The following is a 25,992-nucleotide window of genomic DNA, read 5'->3' as shown; positions in this document are numbered from 1 at the left end:
ACTCCTACCCAATAAGCCAGTGATAAACAAGGAATTTCAAGGCACATATAGCTCTTCATAACATTACACGTTCTTGTCTAGGGGTTTAATAAGATGTCAACCCACATGATGCACCAATGGTGTTGGAGGAAAAATGGCAATTTAAAATTTACACAGAATAGCACAGACTACAGCAAACAGGATTGCACCAAAGTATATACCTCACTCAACAATTTTTCCTCTGAACAAATAACACTGCAAAGCCCCAAATAGTGGTTAACTGCTCAGGCAAAATGGGCAACAATATTTAGCATTTATATAGGGTTTTATAATCAGTGCCTAATTACCTTGTAGTGTGCTGTGATTAATCCTCATTATTATCCCCATTTTACAAATATTGAAGCTAAAAATGGTTAAGGCCACAAAGAGTCAATTTGATCCACAAGTGGAAAACCAGCTTGTGTTTAGTTCAGGTGAGGCCTTTTCATTATTGAGTAGCTCCTCCTTGTTGCCAAAGTTTACTATTGGCTGCTCAGCAAAAGAGCCAACTCAGTTTCAGTCAGATGATGAGCAGCTCTAGCACCTCACAGCCACAAATTTGCTCAATATGTAGAATATTTAAGGGCCCTCAAAACTAGTTCTGGATGGCTTGGGAGGAGGGAGGTGGATGAGAAGCATAAACTAATGATTGTTAGGAAATATCACAGACAAACATTCAAGTCCTTCTCTGCAACATGAGGGCTAGAAACTTACCAGTGGGCAGAACCACCAAGAACTAAAAGGACCCTTCCCTCCCCTCCCTCCCCCCCCCCCCCCCCAAAAAAAAAAAAAAAAGGAATAGTGTGTCCTGTACAGAATAGTCTGCAAGAACAGGAATGAGACACAGGAGGTGCAGCACAGGAGACTTTAGAGTTCCCAAGTTTTGACTGTTCGGTAAATGGCCACATCCTGCTCACTTTATTTGTATGAATGGTATTAGGGATTATCTTCACACACAGTTGTACTAGTTTAATTAAACGTGTAATTCCGAATAGCCATAGTGGTACAAAAAGGCTATTTGAGTACTCCCATATAAACCTGACTTACAGTAGTTTAACTAAAAATCTATTTCTAATCCACCTAAATTAAACTGAAATAAGACACTAAGGCCTGGGCTACACTTGGGGGGGGGGGGGGGTTTCAAACTAAGATACACAACTTCAGCTATGCTATTCAGATCCGGCAGGTAGTGAAGACGTACCCTAAGAGAGCGGCTATACCCTGATTTCAGTTACACCAGTGCAATGCATATGTGCAGAAAAAGCCTAAGCCTCTTTGCTGTCTTTCAATCTGGGTGCTAATTAGTGCACACTGCAGTGACTGTATTTGACATATCAAAATATTTTAAAACAGATTTTAAAATAATCCAGGAACAAAAGAGTTTATAAAGTATGCAGATTGACCACCATTACAGATAAACACCACTACTGTACTGTTAAGGAAAATCAGCATGGTAGATCATGTATTATAGGGGGTTCACTCCTGACATCAACAAGGCCAAAGACTGGACCTGTGATACACATGGAATCATGAGAGATGGGTTTTGCCGATTTCCATATACATGATTTATTATTGTAGGCAATTGTTAAAATAAACAGTGACTATGGAAAAACAGAGACCCCACTAAACAAAAAAGCCTTGTTGACTAGTCCACCAACCAGGTCAAAGATGTTTATGTATATACAAAGTAAACAGTTCTAAGTTTGTGATATATCAATTTAGTCAGAAAAGAGAAAGACATTTAATATTTCTACAGTTACAATGAGTATATTTAATTAGAATTTAGGAATTCTACTTTCAAAAATCACTATCTAGAACAGAGGCAGGGTTGTGATATTGTACAATAAACATTTAGCTCCCAAGTAGCAGAATTATTACTTCTTAAAAAAATTCAGAGATGCAGCTCTCAGGCACTGAAGGCTTTTAAAGTAGTTTCTACTCTGCAGAGTGAGATTATACATGTTTGTAGGATAAAAGCACAGGAAATTTAGATTTAACCTGTCTGTGCAGATAGCTTGAAACACAGTGACAATGTCAGCAGAGGAACCAGCTACAATCACTAACCCTTGACTGAAACCAATTTACCAAGTTGTGTTGTACAATGACAGGGAGAAAGGGAGTGTGTTGGGCTTTTAAGACACTAATTACTTATTTCCAAGTCGTGCAAGCTCCTTCTATCATGTTTTTAAATAAAAGTGATGTGGTATTAGCCAAGACTGATTTCTACAATCATACAAAACAGATCCTGCAGCCTTTACTCAAGTACAACCCTTATTGATTTGCGTAAGGAAAGACAGTGGTCTCCACTTGGTAACACCAGTGCCCAAGTGCTATACATGGATTTATAATTGTTTTTAGATTGAGGAAACAAATACCATTCCCTAGAATATTTAAAAAAAAAAAAAAAAAAAAAGAGAGATCTGTCTCTTAACAAATGAACGTAAGAGTTTAAAGAAAAGGAGTACTTGTGGCACCTTAGAGACTAACAGATTTATTAGTCTCTAAGGTGTCACAAGTACTCATTTTCTTTTTGCGTATACAGACTAACACGGCTGCTACTCTGAAACCCATAAGAGTTTAGTTGACAGGTGGGGTGTTTAAAATTTTTAGCACCTGACAACCTTGCTGGCACAGTTTTAAAGAAAAGTGTCTGGTTTAAAAGAAGGGTTATGTTTCTATTACTTGCAGATTATGTACCAAAAAAGCTTTATTTTGAACAAGTTCTCCATTTGGTTTTACAGTCTTAACATACATCATATTTATGGACAAGCAGCATTTTACAGAAGAATCAGATTTGAGACTAATACAAGTAAGAGGAAGTCACTTGGAATTATGAGTTTATTTAAAATTAAGCATATCCAGACATCAGAGGTACCATATGCTGTCATTTACTTGAGATTAAGAAATTCCATGAACTAAAAGTGATGTTTTTCAATAGAAGAAATCTTAACATTTGGATAGTCATGAGTAGGTACCTTTAAAAAAATATTACCTGTTCTACACTTTGTATATGGGGAGAAGGGGATAAGGATAATAAAGTGAAATTTCTCCATTTCCATTAAAAAGCCTAATTAGCTATTTTAAGTGGCTTCGAGGAAGTGACAACATTTGTGCCAAGTCCTTTTAAAAGTTCACACTGAACAATTTCACAAATGTAGTATGCAGTATTACAGGTGAAGGGCAAGGCTACAATGAAAACTGAGTTTGTGCTAGATTTGTGCTCTTGTGCTCTCACTAGTCAGGTTGTGGAAATGTAAAACTGTAAACGCTTTTCTTCCTTGTGAAATTCAGTGACATCCCCTGGTTTGCTATCAGTGTCCCTGAATGCATGTTTGAGTTATGTTATTAATTCACAAGGCCACAAAATGATACATTCAGTGGATTTCAATGACAGAGAAAAATTTTGAAGTAAAATAAAGCAAAGCATGAGAAATTGGGGTCTTTGTAATTCATTTGTGATGTGTACAAGTTTAGGTCTTGTTTACAAACGAAAGCTGTACCAGGCTAAAATGATTTAAATAAACTGGTACAAATCACTGTGTAGACACTGGCTTACATCAGTTGAGCTAGTTAGCAACATGACTTTGTGGTGCAGACAAGGTCTTACACATGCTGTTTGCCACGTGAAACACAAGAAAATAATCACAGATTTGTTTGTAGGCATTGCCTAAATGCACATGAATACCATCCGTATCTTGCTGGATCTTGCAATCTAACTATAAAAGCGTATTAAGTAACACAATGTCACCGAAGAGAAAATGGGTAAATCTTAACATGTACATTGAGATGAATTAGAGGGTTAAGAGTTAACAATTTCAACCTCTCAATTGGTGACAGGTTTCAGCTCATTGTGATACTGCCACTCAAGGTCATTGAAACACTGTTGAAGTCCTTGATTTCCCCCCCCAATCTGGTTAGTGAAGGCATTCTGCACAAATCTGGGAATAACTCAATTTTTATTTTGGCCCAAAAGTTCACCTTAAAGAGGTAAGATGTGTAAGATTTTCTGCTTCCCTCCTTCAATATTAATCACTATTTACCAATTCTAACTGCCAGTGAGTGCGGTCTTTTCTTATGTTTATCATTTGGGAATAAAATAAAAACTAAAAGTTAATTATTACCCTGGCCACAAAATGTCTATATCCACTGTATTTACATAGAGCTATTCTTCAACCACTTTTAGGCAAGTTCTCATTAATACAAGCTTTTGAAAACACTAGTAGCATTAATAAATTTCCTCCCTTTCTGAAAGCTAAATAATTCCTGACGTACAGGAAGTTGTAACTGGTGGATACTTTCTACAACCCTATATGCTATTTCATGGATTGATAAGCAGACCGGGATCCAAGTCTGATTATACATCTTGTAAAGTCAGCTACTGTACAAACTGTATAGCACTTAAGATGCTCCAGCAACTTGTAAGTGAGAGGCTTTAGCGCTAGAAGAGGCATTGAATCCCATAAAATGTATTTTGCTTTTATGAAGTACAGCTATGATTTGCAGTTGCAATGAAGACTGTAGATAGAGCAAGCCTAAAAGTATCAACTTCAAAATATAATAAAATGCTCTTGTCCATTAGCTTTGCTATGTAAGTGCCTTATGTAGGAAAAGATGCTTTTAACTACAGTTCAGATCTTCTCTTAGAAGTGAGCAACAGATGGAGAAGGTACAGTGTACTTTTCACTAGCGTCCGACTTACTGCTTATCCTGAATACTGATATGCTTTCAGTTAAAAGGACAGCCAATGGAACTTCAAGTAAAAGAAACCTTCCATGAAGGTGGATCTGATACTTAGATATTTTTTTACACAGAACTCATCCTGCTGTATGGAGCATGAGCTTTTGCATGATAACTTGATGGTCTGTTATAAGATACTGCATTCATAACTTTAGCCTTAAATACTGCACTAGATACACTGTCCTCCTAAGGAATCACCTGAGGCAGGTAGGTGGGGTGTGGGGATGTGTGTGTGTGTGAAATAAAAAAAACCCGCTTAACTATGAATTCTGGCACAGCCAGGAGTAGCAACTCAACTACTCCAGAGGGCTTAGAGAATAGGCTTTAGATTTTACACCAATGAATTGGATTTATTGTAAATGCCACAGTCACAGTGATAGACAGTGCAGACTTCTATTAACATACATATTTTTGTAACTTAGCATTTCTACTGAGTAAATAAATGCACTTTGCACAGCCTTCCTTTAAATGTGCCTAAACTAACCTAAAAAAGCAGACAGCATAGCAGAAAGGGAAACTTAAATTGTAACTGTCTCTTAAGCAATATAGCACTTTATCCATGTATATAATATACTATTTTATATTATATACACAGGCATGCACATTTTCCTTAACAGTTAATTCATACCTGAATGTAAAAACTTGCACACCTCCAATACATCTGCCACCTTTACCGCAAGCACAGTTAATCCAGCTATTTGTCAAGAAAGAGGAATGACAGTAAAAAAAGACTTCCCCCACAAGAAACAAGTTACACAAAGAATACTGTATCACTACAAATTTTTATTCAGAAGCCCATCTTTTTTTTTAAAAAAAAAATCTCATTAGGAACTTGTTTGGTCAATCGACTACAACACTTTCTACTGGACATATAGTAAAAATGGCATGGCTCAGAATCGACCAGATCTTTCACGATCTCTTGACCGCCTCCGATCACGTTCCCGCCCTCCTCCTCCTCCGCCACCGCCTCCTCCTCCGCCACCGCCTCCACGACCACGATCTCTGGATCTAGAACGACGTTCACGGGACCTTGACCTGGATCTATGCCTGCAAAAAAGCATTAAGATTGTAGTTCTTGAATATAGCGAAACAATGCATCAATATTCTACAGAGTACCAAGGATCAATCGTTCAAATGAAAACACCAGAAAAAAGAAGTAGAGTTTGAAATAAGGTTGTGATTAGGTACTACCACCACCTAAGAGCCCAGCACTTTCAAGCCCACAAGGCCATCATTACAGAATTCTTCAGTTTTAGGCAGTGAAGGGTCAGTATGTATAGTGAAAAATGTTAACTGCAGTCACTTGTCTGAATGGCCAGAAAAGGGTCAGTTCCCTGTAAGTACCCCTCTAAGTTAATTGCACTGTTATGCAGAACCAGTTGCAGCACTGTGAAAAGTCTTTTGTAGCCATTTACAGATTTAATGGTACACTGCAAGCGTACAGGCCATAGGGACTGCTATATATAAAAAAAACCTAACAAATCAGGATTTTCTGTACTGAATTTCCCAAGTAGCATGTAACCAAAGCATTTTCCTCCTCTTCAGTCTCCCTCCACCTTCTCCATCACCAACACAGTAAGGTCAGTGAGCTGCAGGAGCCCAAAAATGCATCTCTTATGTCACAGCTACTCAGAGCTCCAGAGCCAGCCTCTTTAGGAGGAAGGTCACCAAAAATCTTTGAGAAGGATTTTGAAAGGCTTTAGTAAGTCCGTTGTATTACCAAACGGAAAATTATACATTTAAATTTTTTTAAAGTTATGTTACTAAATATGAACTACAGGATTTTTTATTTATAGGCATTGCTATGGAGCTCAAAGTTGAACTGAGTAACTGTGTTTGCCCCAACTTGTGAATACACCAACTTTGTATTTCAGGGGAGTTTGGTGATCTAGGACACGAAAGAATGATGCATTCTGGTGTGTCACAGCAAAAATGTGTGGTGCTTTTTTGGAGATGGGTAGAAGCGTGTATGTGTAAGGCAAAAGATGAAAAAGCAAGATCATTTGTGCTGAGCGTCTACTTTGCCCCTTGTAATTTGGGTCATTTGGCACAAGTCTCATTTTGGTCACAATATTGCAGGTCATCTTTAAATATATATAATTCATTCTTGAAAATCCATTCTCACAATCTCACAAGAAAGGACGAGGAAGGCTTTTCAGGAAAAGAGGCCGAGCTCAAGTGTTTCTGACTAGGGGAAAAGTGGTTGGGAACCAGAAAAGTAATCACGTGGCTCTTAAGTCAGCAGCATATTTTTTACAATATTATAACCTTCTCAGCATAAATAAGGCAAACAAATGAATCCCTGACACTTTCCATTTAAAATTAATTAATACTTAATTTCTCAGGAAAGCAGGAAACAATGCAATATGAACTTTTCACAATTAAGTTTACTCCTCCAATTCCCGAAATATTGCAAGACAATTTAACAGCATTTTTAGAAAAATATGCATTTTTGTGTTTGTGAAAGTGTTTCATTGATAATACTGGAAAGTGAAGTCCTAACAGCAAAAGAGGTTTCATACTGATAGCAGCAATGCAACATTCGCCAACGTACCTGAATTAAGACTAAAAGAAACCTTTTTGCCACTGCATGGAACTCTGACTATGGCCCACTCGATACACAGCATGCCTACCAATGGGGAACAGTAGCACCAACTGTTATGGAATTTTGTGATGTTGGCAACTGTCCACTAGGAATGGAACCAAGATCACCAACTCATCTGACACATGCAACAATGTAGACTTCACTTTCCCAACATGGAATGGATATGAACTGATAACCTAGAGGGGAAACTCTGTACTTCACATTACTGACTCTCTCTGCCACTCTCCATTTTTGATTATTTTTTAAATTTGCCATAAAGCCAGATTAAGTCTTGAAGATTTACAGAAGAGTCAGATTGCGATTCCGTAACAGAACTGGATTGGGAGAAGAAAAAATGATTTAAACAACTTTCCTCAAAGTCAGATCCTATTCTTTGTGTCTTCAAAAAGCTTAGGGGAAAAAAAAAATCTCTAAATTATTTGCATCAGTTTGCTTTAAATTAAAATATGAATGCTTACTTCTTACGACGACGTCCATATAATTCACGTCGCAATTCTCGGGAGATGGGCTTCAAATGCATAAAGTTACAGAATCCTCCTCGCGTACACTCTCTGTGGAGTAGAAGAAAATTACCACAAAGAAAACATTTCAAATTTATACTCTTAGCTTTTCTTCTATATAAACCTGAGGGGTTACGTTAACTGATCTGTGATTTTTTTAATGTAACATTAAACATTGGGAAGTATGACTCTTGGTAAAATATCTTAATTGCCCTGAAGTCAGAGTTACACTTGAGCATAATTTACTGGAATTACTTGTGTGCCTGGTGCATGAATGCCTGAAAGTGAAGGGAAATTTTTTGTAGGGATGAAGAGACTGAGTGCACATGGGTGCTAAGGTATGTGAACTGAGCTTGCTCTAGAATCTATATGTTAGGGTAGCTTTAAGTGTATTTTCTTGTATTTTTACTGAATGCATCGTTTGGAAATGCATTTGAGAAACCTTACTCATGAAAAGCTTAACTTGGAGGTCTCTCTAAGCTACTATAATAAATAAGCAGTAGCAAATATCATTTCGTTACCCCATTTCATATTGACGGCAACAAGCTTCTCTGAAGTCAGTCACAGGTGAAAGCTCAGCATGAATCGGCTGACCATTAAACCAGCGATTGTTCAGATCAATCACAGCCTTTTCTGCATCTTCTTCACGACGAAACTGAGAAGAAAGTAAAATTAACATTCTCAAAATGTTACATAAAATAGGTCAAACATTACCATTTAATTCCTGGCTGGATATTTAACACGTGCTCAAGGCCAGTAATAGAATATAAAATGGACTTCTAGTTTTATTTGACCCTACTCTAAAGTGGTGTCTTAATAAAACATATGTGGGTCCATTCAGTTTATTATTTAAGCAGTAACATTTTAAACATGAACAGGCAATCTGGAGAGGACTTAGTGGTTTCTCTCCAGATTAAAGAATTTTTTTGAATATTAACATTCCATGTTTAAAAGACTAATTGGTCTTGCAGGCATTTGTGAGGAATATGACTTAGATAACATAACTTGCAAGTATATCAGCCTGATGAATACAAAATCGTTATCTAACTTATTATTTACTGGACAATTAGAGTTTAAAGAGGCTGTCAAGCATTTTAGACCATGAATTTATGTTCTCCAAGAAGGTTTCATAAACACTTAGTTCAAAAAAGTAAGTGTGCAATAACAAGATTCTGTGAGATTTAAACCAATATCCCATCGTTCAGTGTTTACACTCCAAAACAATACATAGTACTAATTACATAAGAACCAGAAAGCAAAACTAACTGGAAAGTAAGTATGTGATCAATACTTTTCGAATTCCATCAAAATTCTGTGAGGACAGTCAGAAGTCTGAGTGGGCAATGAAAGGGGACATGCAACTGGGACAAGGATTGGGGTTAAGAAGGGTGTCAGGATAAAACTAGGAACACTTAAAATGGCTGTATGCATCTCAGCAATTATTGTAAATACCCAGTTACCCCCTGCCCCCCTTCACGGTCAGGCTTGTACAAATGCCATTTCATTTCATTTGTTTTTACACCTATTTACTGAGTCAGCAGTGTGCCCTTGTTGCCAAGAAGGCCAATGGCATTTTGGGATGTATAAGTAGGGGCATAGCGAGCAGATCGAGGGACGTGATCTTCCCCCTCTATTCGACATTGGTGAGGCCTCATCTGGAGTACTGTGTCCAGTTTTGGGCCCCACACTACAAGGAGGATGTGGATAAACTGGAGAGAGTCCAGCAAAGGGCAACAAAAATTATTAGGGGTCTGGAACACATGACTTATGAGGAAAGGCTGAGGGAACTGGGATTGTTTAGTCTGCAGAAGAGAAGAATGAGGGGGGATTTGATAGCTGCTTTCAACTACCTGAGAGGTGGTTCCAGAGAGGATGGTTCTAGACTATTCTCAGTGGTAGAAGAGGACAGGACAAGGAGTAATGGTCTCAAGTTGCAGTGAGGGAGGTTTAGGTTGGATATTAGGAAAAACGTTTTCACTAGGAGGGTGGTGAAACACTGGAATGCGTTACCTAGGGAGGTGGTAGAATCTCCTTCCTTAGAAGTTTTTAAGGTCAGGCTTGACAAAGCCCTGGCTGGGATGATTTAATTGGGGATTGGTCCTGCTTTGAGCAGGGGGTTGGACTAGATGACCTCCTGAGGTCCCTTCCAACCCTGATATTCTATGATTCTATTTCAGTTTGAGTAATGATCTCATCAACATTATAAAAAAAAGCCTAGCCTCAATGTTCAAGTTGAGCAAGTTGCAAAGAGTAGGCAAGTTATGACAGTTCTAATAAATTCAACTGCTAGCAAGATGAGCAAGAATTTTAAAGTATGATTTTCATCTGATTGACCCTTTTAAGCATACTGTACTTCTAATTTTAAAGTTTAATACTATAATGTGCAACAGTGTAAATATGCTATTTATTACATTTCACTAGGGAGAATATAAAACAAGTTAACAGTCTTGAAACATTTGAAAAAAACTGATTGGAATTTTATTTTTAAAAAAATCTACTTGTATTGTAGTTTAACCAGTTGACACACAAATTAACACAGAGCAAGACAGTTCATTATTTTTAATCGAGTGGACTGAGTTGATCCTGGTCACAATTGAAGTCAAAACTGAACCCAACTATTCTAGTCTTCTCCTTAAAACCATCTGGTGCTTCTGTTCTGAGAGGCTTCAGAGGAATTGCAAGACATTCAGTGTAAACAGAAACTCCTCTCAAGTGCATTTGCTGAACACAACCGGGCCTTTCTCCGACAATGAAGTAATTAACATTTAATTGAGCATGTCACAATCATACTTGTAAGTTAACAATTTTATACTTCACCGCTCTGAATTTCAATGCCCAAATGTAAATCAGACAACAGTTCATCTATGGGAAATATCTTCAGAACTAAAAAGGTGAGATTAAACCTTATGAAAACAAGACAGAATCAACTGTAAGGGAACGTATTTCTGCCTGGTTTGGATTCTAATCCACACACATGTATACATAACCACTCCAACATACAGGTATTTACTTTCATAAAGGTGTCACCATGTTTTGAAAATGTTAATTATGCATATTAAAGAAAAATTTGTATTCATGATGTATTGCAGAGGTGCTTTTGTATCTTACCTTTACATATACATTTCCAACTAGATGATCTCCAAGGTTATCACAAACGTTCATCTCCTCAACTTCACCATATTTTTCTTCCATTTCCGTGAAGACCTCCTAAATATAGAGAAATTTATTAAAAACATTGTGCAAATTAGATGGATTAAACATACCTACAAGACAATCAATCATTACTAAGCAGGAAGACTATTCTCTCTCCCAACACCCTTCATACATTTTTGTTCTAAGACTGTAAATTTCTGGGCAGGCACTGCATCAGCCTGTGTGCATGGACAATATCTAATACACTGTGAGTACTACAAGGATAAGGTAATTAACGACACAACAAAAAGGTAACTTTTCTTTATTTGGAAAATGAGATATACAAGACACTAAAGCCTTTTGGAAAGAAAAGCCAATCCTTCAGTCTACTACATTTCCAAATTTATTAATTGTTTGCTAACACTGAAGTATACTTTTTAACTCAGCTGTGTGAGGAAAAAGCAGAATGGGGGAGACACCAAAAATAGACCATATAGTATTTTGTTTTGAAACTTAATCCAAGGTCTAATATAAACAATAGAGTTATAGGCAATTTAAACAGACTACAGCAGGGACTATATGTAAAACTGAAGTTATACGAAAAACATCTAGACACTAACAGGATACACATATCAGTCAAGCAACCAAATGTCTAATTTGTGTTTTTTCCCCTCTCCACCATCCTTCCCTGATCACTCCCAGCATCCAATCTTATTATCATTTAAACAGTACACTCTCTGGGGCAGGGAGTGTTTCTTGTAATGTGCATTTAAGGCACTGCTTATCAGAATTAGAAGTGGTAAATCTAGAGAATGATAGTCTTCCTTTTTTGGTCCCATCAAGGATTAGCTGGAAAGTTTATTTTTCTAATTTTTCACTTCCACCGACTAAACTTTATATGTTTGCCTTTGAAGAATATAATGCATTTTAAACAGTGAATTTCAACATACCTCAAAGAATTCATCATAATGTTCCTGCATTTCAACATCGCTCACAGCACCTACAAATTCCAAGAGTCATACTGATTAGAATCAATATTTGAATGACAAAACTCTGAACATACTACAAAATATATTTTAGAGAACAGAAGAAGTCATCTACCGAAGCATAAGAGATGCCATGTAGTTAATCATTAAGGAGTATTAAAAATAACTGTGAGCAGCTTTGAGTCCCAAAAGAAAGGCATATCTCAGTATGTGATACTAATATGGTCAAATCAAGACAAGTTTTAATCAGCATCCAAATAGTACATGCCAAATTTAAGGGGAAAGGATTTACTTTGAAATGTGACTGATTAAATGTAGAACCCCACCCTCTATCTACCAATGGTTTACCTACACAGAAGGCAAGTGCTTTGTCACGTTAACTATTTTAAAGCATGTTTATTATTAATATTTCTCTTCCTAAAGGCGGAGCTTTGTTTAAAGATGTTCACTCCTCCAGTATAAATACACTAGTTTGAGAAATCACTGATGTGATTAAAACTGCAGCTCATCATGATCCACTGAATTTGTTCAGAATACAAGATACACTTTTCTTGTTCTCTCAGTAAAGAGTGAAACTATGTGGCTTTGTTGTAGGAAGCATTTTTCCATTTTATTTTTAATGCCAATTTATCTTTCTGTAATACTGCAGAATGGTCTTGTTTTTGTTTTTTAATGCGAGAGGCTGGCCATATATTCACATTAGATCATTTTCGTGCTCCTAGCTGGCCTTTGCAGGTGAGTGCTGCTTGCCTGCTGCTAAAAAACTAACGTAAATTAAAATTTTGCTCATTTTTCAAAGTATTAAGTATAGCAAAATAAATTACAATAGATATTTCCAATTCTACACCATTTTACCATACATTTTATTTAATAAGTTATATACATTAAAGCCAGATTGCTTAAGTCTTCAGTTAAATGGCTTTATTACAATCAAGTAAAGTAGTTTTAAAATAGAGGTGGCACTTCATGCAAGAACAATATTTTAACCTTTAAAATGCAACACCATTGCTTTTCTGAGCAAAACCTGCAACACGACAGGATGAGGGTCCAATAAAGCTATGTTTATTTGCCTCAGTCACTGTGCAAAAACAGGTGTTCTGAACCCAGCCATTTCTGGATCATAGTGCAAATGATGCCATTTAGAACAGCTTTTCATCTTTACTGAAAGATGCTTAATATTAACCAATAAAACTACCTAATCTTCGTGGAACTGTGGACGATTTTCCTCTATAAGGTTAAAGGGACACTGGTCAAGTATTTTTGGCTCAAGATATTTGACCTTCCAGATTCAACATGTTTGCTTTTCAAGAGACCCTTGCCTATGCAGCAATTTTAAAGAACTCCCAAACATTTAGTCAACATTCACTACATAGAGACAGTTTCATAACTAACCATATTCCCAGGGCTGTGCCAACATAAGGATGATAGCACACTAACATCTGAGTGATTTTTAAAAAAACATCAGTTTGGAAAAAAGGATCAAAGTTTACGAAATGGGAAAGTGCTGAAAACTGATATGGACATTCCATTGCCAAACTAAGATTATAAAAAGAAAAGTAAAAGAATTGGAAGTACTTGAGAGTGTCCCTCTAAGATGGAAAGGATAGGCATCATACACAGATCTCACAAATATTCAAGTTCCAGGGCTACCAGTGTCTGAACCTTGAGAAGCCCAACTACTAGATAAAATCAAGACTATTACTAGTCAAAATTAATGTTAATCCTCTATGACAACAATGGAGAGGAAAACAGTAAAGCAACAACATTAAATAGCTATCCATTAAGAATATATGCAGTATTTAAATAGGGACAAAGCTGAAAAGATATGGGGAGGGTTTCAGCACACCCATTGATAAAATAGAGCTATAACTCTACCATACCAGGTATAGTTAGGCTCTGTTATACAATTACTCATCTATCAAGACAAACTAAAGTTTAAATATTAATATCAAACTCTAGTTTGGAGAACCTGTTTACCTAAAGACTCTTGCAAACTCCAGGAGGGTCTGGGCAAATAAAATCTAAACAGCTGCACAGCAAACCAAGCAACTATAATTCTGTTCAAATTAGTTACCAGCTCACTGAGAACTTAGCTGATGTGTAGGAAGTACCCAACATCCAACTGCATATTTTTAGCAATACACAGATAGTAATAAGACCATAACCATCTAAAACAAAAAGCCTACAGGCCAACAGAACTTTATAAACCTAGACAAACTTCATAAGCAACATTCTACTTCTAAAGAAAAGCTCCAGTTTGACAACTGACATTAAGTGTCAGTCATCTAATCAGGGGCATTAGTTTTGTTATAAGATATGTTGTTTATGCTATCCTATAAGTTGTTTATCTTATGAATCACATTTCATTCTGAAATTAGTATTTGATTTCATAAAATAGAATGATATCTAATTAAATGCTGGTAACCAGTGTTCCCTCTAATTGTTCCCACCCATGCGTAGAATGAATTTTGTTACATGCACAAATATGGAGGTGATGTGAGACACCAACTTCATATCGGTGCACGTAACAATCATGTGGTGGGGTGGGACCGAGGGGTTTGGAGTGTGGGAGGGGGCTCAGGGTTGGGGCAGAGGATTGGAGTGCAGGGGTGTGAGGGCTCCGGCTGAGGGTATGGGGTGCAGGAGGGCGCTCTGGGGCTACATTGGGGAGAGAGGACTCCCCACAGCAGCACCTGGACTGGGAGGGGAGAGGTATCTCTCCCTGCTACGGCAACTTCAGGGCTGGGGCTCCAGGATAGGTGCCCCACCCCTGGCCTCTGCAGGTCCAGCAAGGGCTAGGTTCAGGGAAGGGCGTCCCGGCCGTGACAGGCCTGGGCCTAGATTCAGGGAGTGGAGCCCTGCAACAGGTCCAGGCCGTGCCGCCCTGTCCACAGCTGGGTCTGGGTGCGCCACCCTGGTTTGTGCAGCGCTGCCCCTGCTGCGCCTGGGTCGCGCTGCGCCACCTGGATTCAGGCCGGGGTTGGGGCGCCCCAGCCACAGCAGGTCCAGGCTATGGCATAGTTGGGGCCAGGGCGCCGCCTCAGCCGCGGCAGGCTGGGGGCCGGGCAAGGTTGGGGCGCCTCTCCCCCGGGCAGGTTCCCTGAGCACCTGTGCAGTGCTAAATTGGGGCAGGGAACTTAGACTAGTTCGAATTAGTTACCAGCTATGATCCAGTGGTTAAAAAAGTAATAAATGAACAAAACTTTACCACCACATGCTCAATTTGTTATAAAATATTAGAAAAATAACACCCATCTTTTTAGTTCTAAAGCCTTTAACGTCTTTTTCTACTAGTGTCATTGGTTCAATTGTAATGACAGATCAGTAGTCACAAACTGACAATCTCAGTCATTTAACTTCTGTCATGATGCACAATACGAGACTTTTTGCCCATTTCCTAACTACAGAAAAGTTAAGAAATTAGTTCATAACAATATCCAAACTGCTTCCTTTCCCCAAGTGTACTTTTAAAATTATTTCCTACTATGCAAATATGTAACTTAGTTCTGGAATTTGAATTTTCAAAGTAAGGGAGAATTTTAAACAAGCACTTATCCAAAAGGACAGCTGCACAAGAGCAGCATTTGTCAGTCCAATTTATCTTCCAAAGTAGTCATTAAATGGGAGCTACATCATTAGCCTAGGACAAATATTTTTGCAAGCAGTCTGAAAGTTCCAAATTTGAGTGCTCTCAACACTAACATAATGATGGGAAACACGTTATGGATTAAGTAAATGTGTGACTGTCCTGCTTTTTGAGCAGTGAAGTCTAATGCATACCTTTAAAACATAATAGCAAAAATATATTTCTAGGATGCAGGCAAGTGGTAGAGGGGAAAAAGGGCAAAAGGAGACAGCAGTGGATCAAGACTGCTTTACAGTGGTTATCATTTCAACCACTTTTTGATTTAATGGACAAATATCCAATTTCTCCTAAGAAACAAATTCTTGTTGGGGGGGGGGGGGGGGTGAGAAGGACAAAAAATTGTTGACACATTTTATGAAGTGTGGTCAGTTTGATCCGTTAAGCTAAAATGGTAGACCAGCTTAAGTCGACACTGAGCTCTGACAATCAAGCCCAGGGAACCAGTGAAGGAACTTGTATGAACTTACAGCGCAAACCGTCAGCAGACTGGGAAGAGTTTTGAGGGTTACGGTAAATGTTCAAGAGGGCAATGGTCTGAAATACAAAACGCAACAACTTTATATTATGGAAAAGAAATTTAACACGAAACTGGTTTCCTTTTGGTGATCGCTTTAGCCGAGTCTCAGTGCTGAAAGAGAGGTAGTTATTTTCTCCCAAGAGAGGAGATTTTCACTTAACTCGTGACCTTTCTGAACCAACCTAACACTGTAAAGCAATAGAGATCTCATGATACTCGATTACTGTATTTTTACTTTAACGGTTAGTTTGCTCACCTCCATTACAATAGAAGTGTTTACATGGGGTCAGTCAAAAAAAGTTTCCAATACAACGAATGGTGTCCAAGTGTCATAGTAATAGCTGTAATATGTAAGGTATCAGCACACTCAAATGTTTGATTTTGGCCTTACTGAACAATTAGTGAATAAAACCACCCCGCAAAACATTCTAAAAACAGCATAGGCTCTAATGTATAACACAGTAATCATGGTATAACATGAAATCTCCATTTCCTAAAGAAAGGAAAGGTGAAATAAAATGCACAATTTTGGGCAACTTACCGTATATCATAAATATACCTAAGTTTTCATATTATATCAAGAATTTGATAAATGCTTGCAATGTAATCATTTTAAAAAAATGAATGCAACAATAAGTGACAGGGTTTAACAGTTACAGGATGTAATGCTCATGCACTGTGCAAATGATTTTGAATCAAGGAAGTCCAATTAGTTTATCTTTTTATAGAAGTCACTTTCTGCACTTTATAAACATGTACATTTACCAAGTTCTTGATATATGCGCAAGAAGAGTTCCATCACTTGTCCTGTTTGCAACAGCTTTATGTCAGCAGCTCAGAAGCCAACATTATTTTCTCATAATTAGGAGTGGGCTCTTTAACACCATTCTTTAAAAAAATTTCTCCAACTGTGGGACTTACAGTGTGAGCCGTCAGCCGTCTGTGCACTGTTTTGGGGATTACGATAGATGTTTTGAATCAAGATGGTCTGCGGGGAAAAAAAATAAAAAGGGGAATTCTACTGGCTGCTGTGCATATAACAGACAATTGCAAAGAGACAACTATTCATAAGATTTTTCCTTTTGTATTTGCAGAGTATCTTCTGTAACTGCATCCAAACCATCATATTATGAAAACAGTTTTAAATTAACCACCAAGAAAGAGCGGTGTTTGGTTTCCCTAGTGAACTGTCCCAAGTATATTTACTGAAACTGTTTATTTGGGATAAGTGTATGACATCTTGTGTTAGAAGTATGTCACCTTGCTCTTCAAGCTGCTCAGAGTTATGCAGATACCCAAATTTATCTTAGTTTAAACCAAATTCATTACTGTGAGCCTAGAAAAGCAGCATTTGTATCAGTGCACAGAACATAGCATGCGATGTTGTAAAGTCTTTAAACTGTTGCCTCAGATATCAAATTTTTCAAATATCAACTAGATACCCCCTATTGTCTCATCAAGCAGTTTCTTGGTGGAATTTCTGTTTAAATAATATAATAGTTTTAAATGTTCACGTTTTCCGATCCTTCAATAAAGATCAATATCCTTTTAGCCCTTCTGCTTTTTACTTGAAGAATTAGACCAGGCAGGCTTGAAACCTTACATTTGTACCGTTCTTCTTAAAATCAAGTTGTCTGAAAAAACAAACCATGTTTAAGTTAGTAAACTAATATTACATAAAATTCCAATGTCCATATAACTAATCAGCTCAAAGAGATTTAGATTTAATTACTTAATATACAAGTTTAATGTTAGTTTGCATGAACTTTCATCCCCAATTGAATTTAACTGGTGCAATACTTGTTTTTTGATGCCACCAAGAGATTAGAACCTGTTAAATTACATTTAAATCATATACTGATTTTACTAACACATCAACCAAACCAATACCTACACCAGTGGTGACAACACAATAAAATATAACCATGGCAATTGCTCTCTATTAATAAGATCTGTTCCTCAATTTTCTATCACAGCTGATTACCAATATTTGCATAAAGACTTCCATAATCAACCTATTACACGTCAGATTCACTAGCAACATCACAATCCAGCTTGTGTGTCAAGTCCAATGCCACACACACAGTAGACTGAATTCACAACATGACCCTGTCAAGCCCAGCAGTTCACTTCAACTGACATCAGCTAAATAAGGATTAAATTGCCAGAGAGAAAATTGGTGGTCCAGGTTAGGAAACAATTACTTTTAAACTCAGGTTTAAAAAGTGATTTCTGAAAACATGTTTAAGCCAGACAGCATGGATGGCAAGTATCCATTAGATGTGTTGTTACAGGAAATCAGTGAAAGAGTTAGGAATTGAACCCAAGTCTCCCTACAACTAGGCCTGCACTAACCCACATATACTAAACAATCAATTTGTAATCACCTAGAGGATAATAGGGTTATAAGGAATAGCCAGCATGGATTTGTCAAGAACAAATCATGCCAAATCAACCTAATTTTCTTCTTTGACAGGGTTACTGGACTTGTAGATGGAGGGAAGTAGTTGCTATGATGTATCTTGATTTTACTAACATTTTTGACACAGTCCCACATGACACTGTCATAAGCAAACTAGGGAAATGTGGCCTGGATGAAATTACTATGAGATGAGTGCACACCTGGTTGAAAGACCATACTCAAAGAGTAGTTATAAGTGGTTTTCTGTCAAACTAGGAGGGCATATCCAGTGGGGTACCTCAGGAGTTAGTCCTGGATCTAGTACTATTTAACATATTCATTAAATGACCTGGATAATGGAGTGGAGAATATACTTTAACATTTACAGATAATATCAAGGCTGGGGGAGTTGCAAGCACTTTGGAGGACAGGACTAAAATGCAAAAAACCTGGACAAATTGGAGAACTAGTCTGAATTCAACAAGAGGAAATTTAACAAAGACAAGTGCAAAGTACTTCACTTGGGAAGGAAAAATCAAATGCACAACTACAAAATGGGGAATAATTGTGTAGATGGTAGTGCTATTGAGAAGGATGGGGGTTATAGTAGATCACAAATTGAATATGATTCAACAGTTGCGAAAAATGGTTGTAAAAAAGGCTAATATTCTGGGGTGCATGAACAGGAGTGTCAAATAGGTAAGACGTAGGACACAACTGTCCCACTATACTTGGCATTGTTGAAGCCTCAGCTGGAGTATCGTGTTCAGCTCTGGGCGCCCCAATATAGGAAATGTGTACACCTATGGACTCTCTCCAGTTTGAACAACTGAAGTGATAAAAAGTTTAGAATGTTGACATCTGAGGAAAATGGTCAAGAAACACTGTGCATGTTTACTTTTGAGAAAAGAAGACTGACGGGGGACCTGAAATGAATCTTCAAATATGTGAAGAGCTGTTACAAAGTGGAATATGATCAACTTTTCTCCATCTCTCTGGTAGGACAAGTAATGGGCTTACTCTGTAACAAGGGAGATTTAGGTTCGGTATTAGGAAATACTTTCTAATTATAAGGGGTAGTTAAATTTTGGAATAGGCTTCCAAGAGGTTGTGGAATCCCACTCATTGGATGTTTTTAAGAACAGATTTGACAAACACCTGTCAGGGATGGTCTAAACTTTATGTGGTCCTCCCTCAGCACAGGGAGCGGGACTTGACTTCCTCAGGTTCCTTCCAGCCCTACATTTCTATGGAATCCGTACTGTAATATTAAAACAGCTTTTAAAAATACATGGTTTCTGACCACTCAGTAGCATAGCTATGTTTGCAAGAGGAATTTTAAAGCAGATTCTTAAAATGGGAGAACTCTATTGTAGATGAGACATTAGAAGTGGTCTCCCCAGGTCACGGTTGAGGCATATTAGCAAGGCACTTCCACTGTTGCATATACTGTATTTCTGTGGCTAAATAGCTGGAAATACAGGAGCTTTCCTAACCGCTAAAAATTTAATAAATGAGAAATCATCTCTTTACCTGCATATCTTGACAATCAGCAATGATAGAAAACCAAGTAAACGCAAACTGGAGTTTAAATGTGGAAATTTTCCAGGAGTGTGGAAGATGTTCTTTGAGAGAACTGTAGTGCTAATAAATCAAAAATACATGTCAACCAATGCCCCCCTCTTTATAGCCTATATCCACTCCTCATTTCACAGGTAACATTTAACCAGCCACAGACCTGGATAATATGTAGAGCCAATTGTTGTATATCCTTAAGCAGCTAGACAGGTAGAGAAGCAATCCTTCCACACCCAATGCGCTAAGCAAGTGACCGCTAACGCTTTTAGCCTGGGCCAAAGATCACAGGAGGGCAGGGGAATCTCTTCTGACCATGTCAGATAAGGAAGCAAATTTGCTTATAAAAAAATAATCTTGGAAGTTCTCCCATTTGGGATGGGTAGAACATGCTGCCATTGTTTGTGGTGTAATCAATCTGGGATGGTTTAAGTGCCTAAACATCTCTGAGAAGGCACAGTTAGAACTGTCTGGTCTCTACTATAGACAAGCTTACAACAGCATTGCTCCCTACAACCTTTAGGGTGATAGGAGACCATGATAAATGCTGGGGAGGAAAAAACACTCCCTCCCCAGAAAAAAAAAATACATAAAAACATTTTCTGGCCTCAGTTAATTTTGGATATGGTAATTATTCATTTGAAGTGCTTAGAACCTACACTTAAAGAGATATGTACATAAATTCTACAAGAGAGAACAAACCTGGCTAAATGTTGGTTTATTGTGCAATCGAGAACATCTGTCCCCATGACGGCAAGCTCCAATTTTGAAATAAAACGAACAGTTCACTCTGCAAGTAAAAAACAACAGATAATTAGTCTATGGAAATACAAGGCAAGAGGATATTAATACACAATTAGCATTTAACATAAAATGCACACTATCAACTTAACTTTAACGCACAATTACATAGGTCAATCAAATCAATAAAGTCCAAGACAGTAATGGGACTAGTTAGCTTATACTGATTCCCCCTCATCCATGACCTGAGAGATCTGCTGAACTCCAGGACAATCAAAAGCGCGCAGAGCAGCTGCAATCTAAAGTACTTAAGTGTACTTATTCAGTACCTGATTGTTAAATTCAGGATCAGTCAGTAGGAAAATATTCTCACTTGTAACCACTATTCTTGCTATTTGTTTCTCCTCCTTCCTCATCCTTTCATTTCTGCCCTTTTTTCCTTTCTGTCTCTCTCTTCATTCAGGCAAACCCCAATTCCTTCCTCCCTCTCAGTCAACTTCACTCCACACTACTTCCCATCCCACTAGCTAAAACTGTTGTAAAACTTGGCAAATATGTAGATGAGCTGATGTACCCCACAGAAGACCTCTGCATACCCCCAGGGTATGTGTGCCCCGGCTGAGAACCACCAGTCTACACTAGCAACTTATGTCGGTATAACTACGTGACTCAGGGGTGAGTGACACAGTTATACCAACATAACTTCCTATGCACTATGTTGAGGGGTGGGCATCTCCTGTTGACACAGTCAAATAGTTGACACTTAAGGGATATCTACACTACAGCTGGGAGGTGTGATTCCCAGCACAGGAAGACAGACTCCACTAGCTTAGCTCCCCCCTCTCCCTGCACCCCCCAATACACAGTTCAATGCTCCACTGGGTCCCAATGAAACATATAAACTGAACACATAGTATTTCTAATTTCACAAATACAAACAACTGCTAGACCTAGCCTTGACTATTTCTCTTTCTAATCAAGAGGTAATTTGTACCGCAGTAGCATAAACTGCCCGTGAACCAATAAGAACAGGACTTCATTCTTTTATTTAAAGGACTTATTTACCTGTTATGAAAAATAAACACAGGCACTAGATAGTGCAGGGAGAGTGAAAACTGCCAATATGGGCTATATACATACACAAAGTATATAACCTTGCTTTTGTCTGAATTTACTTTTCTTTATCCGTACACTCACAATTTACAACAATTCCTTCACATTTCCTTTTGACCAGCTGTAAAAGCAACCAACTTGTTTCAACTGATAATAGCCCACCTTAACTGATTAATTTCATTATAGTTGGTATGGCAACACCCATTTTTTCATGTTTTCTGTTTATATGTACCTTCCTACTATATTTTCCACTGCATGCATTCGATGAAGTGGGTTTTAGCCAACGAAAGCTTATGCCCAAATAAATTTGTTAGTCTCTAAGGTGCCACAAGTACTCCTCCTCCTTTTTGCTGATACAGACTAACACAGCTACCGCTCTGCAACTTGTTTACTGGCTATGTCCCCACGATTTCACCTCACCTCCCCTCCCCTCCCTTAACTCTGGTATGTTCACTACAGTAGCTAAAAAGCAGAATTTAAATAATTGGTAAATTTCACGTTGTTGCTCCAGCTTCACAGCACAGAGGAACAGAGTGAAAAGCACTTAATTCTAATGGGTTGTGCATAACACATGTTGCATATTGACAAAATGATTTTAATAAATTCCATTTTGCAATCACAATTACAGGCATGGAAGAAAGCTGAAGAGTGCTCAAGTGTTTATTTGGGCTTCTAGGCAACAACTTCTATCACCAGACCACAGCATGAAACATTCAACACCCATTAAAGATTATATTCTAATTCATACCTGGCCTACACCTAGAATTTAGGTTGACTTAGCATGAAACTTTTCACAGCCCTGAGCAATGTAGCTAACCCTCACTGTAATCACAGGTAGGTTGATGGAAGAATTTTCCCATCGACCCAGCCACTGCCTCCCAGGTTTGGTCTACAGTGGCTCGCAACCTTTCCAGACTACTGTATCCCTTTCAGGACTCCTATTTTTCTTGCGTACCCTGAAGTTTCACCTCACTTAAAAACTACTTGTTAACAAATTTAGACATAAAAATACAAAAGTGTCACAGCACACTATTACTGACAAATTGCTTACTTTCTCATTTTGTCTGTATTAAATTTTAGTTTGTACTGACTTTGCCAGTGCTTTTTATATAGCCTGTTGTAAAACTTGGCAAATATGTAGATGAGCTGATGTACCCCACAGAAGACCTCTGCATACCCCCAGGGTATGTGTGCCCCGGCTGAGAACCACCAGTCTACACTAGCAACTTATGTCGGTACAACTACGTGACTCAGGGGTGAGTGACACAGTTATACCAACATAACTTCCTATGCACTATGTTGAGGGGTGGGCATCTCCTGTTGACACAGTTACCACGTCTTGTGGTGGATTACCTACAGCAACAGGAAAAGACCCCTCCCATCGGCGTAGATAGCATCTTCACTGAAATGTGACAGTGGTACAGCTGCATCAGTGCAGTTGTGATGCTATAGCATTTTAAGTGTAGACAACCCTCAGAGATGGATATATTACAGCAGTGGTCTCCAACCTTTTCACACACAAGATCACTTTTTGAAGTTAAGATCAATCCAGGCTCTCCCCTGCCCCATCCCTGAGGCCCTGCTCACTCCATTCCCCGGCCTGTCACTCGCTCTCCCCCACCCTCACTCACTTTCACCCAGCAGGGGCAGGGGGATGGGGTGTGGGAGGGGATGCAGGCTCTGGGCTGGGGCCAAGGGGTTCCGAGTGTGGGAGGGAGCTTCAGGCTGAGCCTGGGGCAGGGGTGCAAGCTCTGGGAGGGAGTTTGGGTGCAGGGATCACATGGTCACATTGCACCTAGTTTCACGAGTTTTACTTTTGATTAGTGTCATTTGTGGTTTATAGATCCAAAATTCTTCAGGGATTGTCACAAATCAGTGTAATATTCTCAACCGTGGGGTGTGCATTGGCTGAGCCTGGGGCATGGGGTTGGGGTGCAGGAGTGAGGGGTGCAAGCTCTGGGAGGGAGTTTGGGTGCAGGAGGGGGCTCTGGGCTGGGGGTTAGGGTGCAAGAGAGGATGTGAGGTGTAGGCTCCCGGTCAGCAGCGCAGTGGGGGTCAGGAAGGCGGCCTGCCTGCCCTGGCCCCACCCCACTCCTGGGGGTGGCTGGCTGGCTACACCGGCCCCTTCCTCCACAGCAAAAGAGATGTGCCAGCCAGCCATTTCCAGGAGCAAGGTGGGCATGACCCAGGAGAAGGGAAAAAAAAAAAAAAAAAAAAAAAAAAGAGTAGAGTTCACTCCAAATCTAAAGCTAAAAACATAACTACAAAACCTCTACTAATTCATAATACCCCCAACAATTTCAACTCAATGACAATTTCAAAATTTCATTTTCAATTCTCCTCACTTAGAATGAATGGGACTGGTGGGGTGGGGTGGGTGGGAGGAAAATCATGCTTAGTCCCTAAAGGGATCAAAAATGTTTGCACGATTTATCAATCATCCATTCCATCAAGTAGGCAGCAACATTAGCAAAATTCAAAAGCCACCTACCCTCATTTTCTGACAGAAGGATGACCATAAGCCATCAAAAATCCACTGGGGCAATGTCAGAATCAACGGCATCACCCATTTCTAGAGAACCTAAACTTATCTTTTTAAGAGCAAAACAAAACAAACGAAGGAAACAAGACCGCTGGCCCTGGAGTTTGCAAAAATGAATCTCCCAGACATCAATCAAGGGTAAAGAGGATACATTAGTGCTCCTGAATGAGCACAGCAACGGCTCCAGGGGTTTTGCTGATCAGAGCTTCACGAGCAGCAAAGCGACAGCAGAGCCGGGAGGGTCGTTTTCGCTATTGTAATCCAGAGCAGCAGGACCTGGATTTATGCGGCCACAGGGTGTCGAGGCGGCAGCAGAGAAGAGGCGGCTCTATAGAGGACGGCGGGGGGAAGGGAGCTACTAGCCTGAGCACGCTTTGAAAGGAGCCCTCGGCGCGGCGCTGGGCCCCATCCCCAATTGTTCACGGCTCCAAACCGGGACGCGAGGGCCCGCCCGGAGGGAGGCGCGCCCCGGAGCGCGTGCCCGCAGCAGGGCGGCAGACTCCGACAGCCAGGCAGAGCGCGGGAGAGCACGTGGGGTGATGCTCCGCGCGCACAGAGTGCTCGCTCCCTCCCCACCCGAGCCTCCGCCTCAGAATGCGGAGGGGTCCGGGCCGGCTCCCCATGGGGATCGGCGAATAAGCGCGTGGAAAGACTCTCTGCCGCGCGCAGCCCGCTCGGCCTGGGAACAGTCAGCTCCCCTCCCCCACACGGCGGTTACCCACTGCGCGCGGGGGCCTGGTCTCTGGAAGGCGGCGCGCGCCGCCCAGTTTCCTCTCACACCCACAGAAGGCAGCGCGCGCCGCCACGTTCCAATCGCCAAGGCCGCTCCGCCTGCTCCAGGCCGGGAAGCAATAAACTGCGGCGGCGGCGCAAGCAGGGCGCGCGCACGCGCGCTCCATGGCGCGCGAACCCGGGGGGGCGAGGGGGAGACTCCGCGTTGAAACCCATTATATGAACGGGCCGCACGAGCCCACCCCCCGCCATCTCTCCCCTGCAGGGTACCCGGAGCGCTGAGCCTCCGCTGCTGGCGCAGCTACGGGCACAGGGCACTCACTTGTCCTTCTCTGTGCCGAAGATGGAGGCCAGATACTCCGCCATCTCCCACCACCGATCGACCGCCGGAGAGCCCCCGGCGCCGATTGACCGCGTCACAGCTTCGCGCCGGAAACGCCCCGCCTTCCAGCCACTGACCAGCGCATGGGGGAGGGGCTGCTGCCATCCGCGCATGCGCCTCCCAGCTCCTCGCCCGCTTCTCTCTCGCTGCGGGGGCGTGGGGCCCGCGTTCTTCCCAGACTCCGTCCCTGCGAGCTCCCTCAGCCCCGCGCGCGCGCAGCCGGGCCCCGCCCCCCAAGGTTCCCGAGCTTCAGCAGGGAGCCCGCGTGTGAAGCGCAGGGTCGGGAGCAGGGGCCAGACCCCCACCCCATACGTCACGGGACTGGCTCAAATCAGCGGGGTCAAACCCCAGCTGGGGTAGGAGCT

General features: G+C 40.3%; 1 protein-coding gene across 5 annotated transcripts; it reads right to left on the bottom strand.

The window, feature by feature from the left end:
- Window positions 1–1,559: 1,559 nt before the first annotated feature.
- On the bottom strand, window positions 1,560–25,675 carry U2AF1 (U2 small nuclear RNA auxiliary factor 1). 5 transcript variants are annotated; one of them, XM_073359378.1, is made up of 9 exons: window positions 25,568–25,675; window positions 20,820–20,907; window positions 17,745–17,775; window positions 17,063–17,129; window positions 11,943–11,992; window positions 10,969–11,067; window positions 8,382–8,515; window positions 7,819–7,911; window positions 1,560–5,802 (listed from the first exon to the last, which is right to left on the bottom strand). In XM_073359378.1, exons 2-9 carry the CDS (start codon window positions 20,864–20,866, stop codon window positions 5,646–5,648), a joined length of 678 nt encoding a protein of 225 aa, XP_073215479.1. In that variant the 5' UTR covers window positions 20,867–20,907; window positions 25,568–25,675; the 3' UTR covers window positions 1,560–5,645. The 5 variants fall into 5 exon arrangements, with proteins under 5 accessions (XP_073215479.1, XP_073215488.1, XP_073215471.1 ...); XM_073359387.2 differs by lacking the exon at window positions 25,568–25,675 and adding an exon at window positions 24,463–24,726; XM_073359370.1 differs by lacking the exon at window positions 17,745–17,775.
- Window positions 25,676–25,992: the final 317 nt, after the last annotated feature.

Source organism: Lepidochelys kempii, chromosome 1 (assembly GCF_965140285.1).
Source record: "Lepidochelys kempii isolate rLepKem1 chromosome 1, rLepKem1.hap1, whole genome shotgun sequence".
NCBI lineage: Eukaryota > Metazoa > Chordata > Testudines > Cheloniidae > Lepidochelys > Lepidochelys kempii.
This window is presented reverse-complemented; position numbering and strand designations above follow the sequence as displayed.

What these genes read in the sequence shown, in the direction of transcription:
- U2AF1 (XM_073359370.1), bottom strand. Translation starts at nt 25,611, where the DNA reads ATGGCGGAGTATCTGGCCTCCATCTTCGGCACAGAGAAGGACAA. An exon ending in ATAAACCAACATTTAGCCAG is followed by an intron (nt 17,130 to 20,819) that starts GTTTGTTCTCTC and finishes TTTTCCCCGCAG; the next exon opens with ACCATCTTGATTCAAAACAT. An exon ending in TGCCGTCAATATGAAATGGG is followed by an intron (nt 7,912 to 8,381) that starts GTAACGAAATGA and finishes TCTACTCCACAG; the next exon opens with AGAGTGTACGCGAGGAGGAT.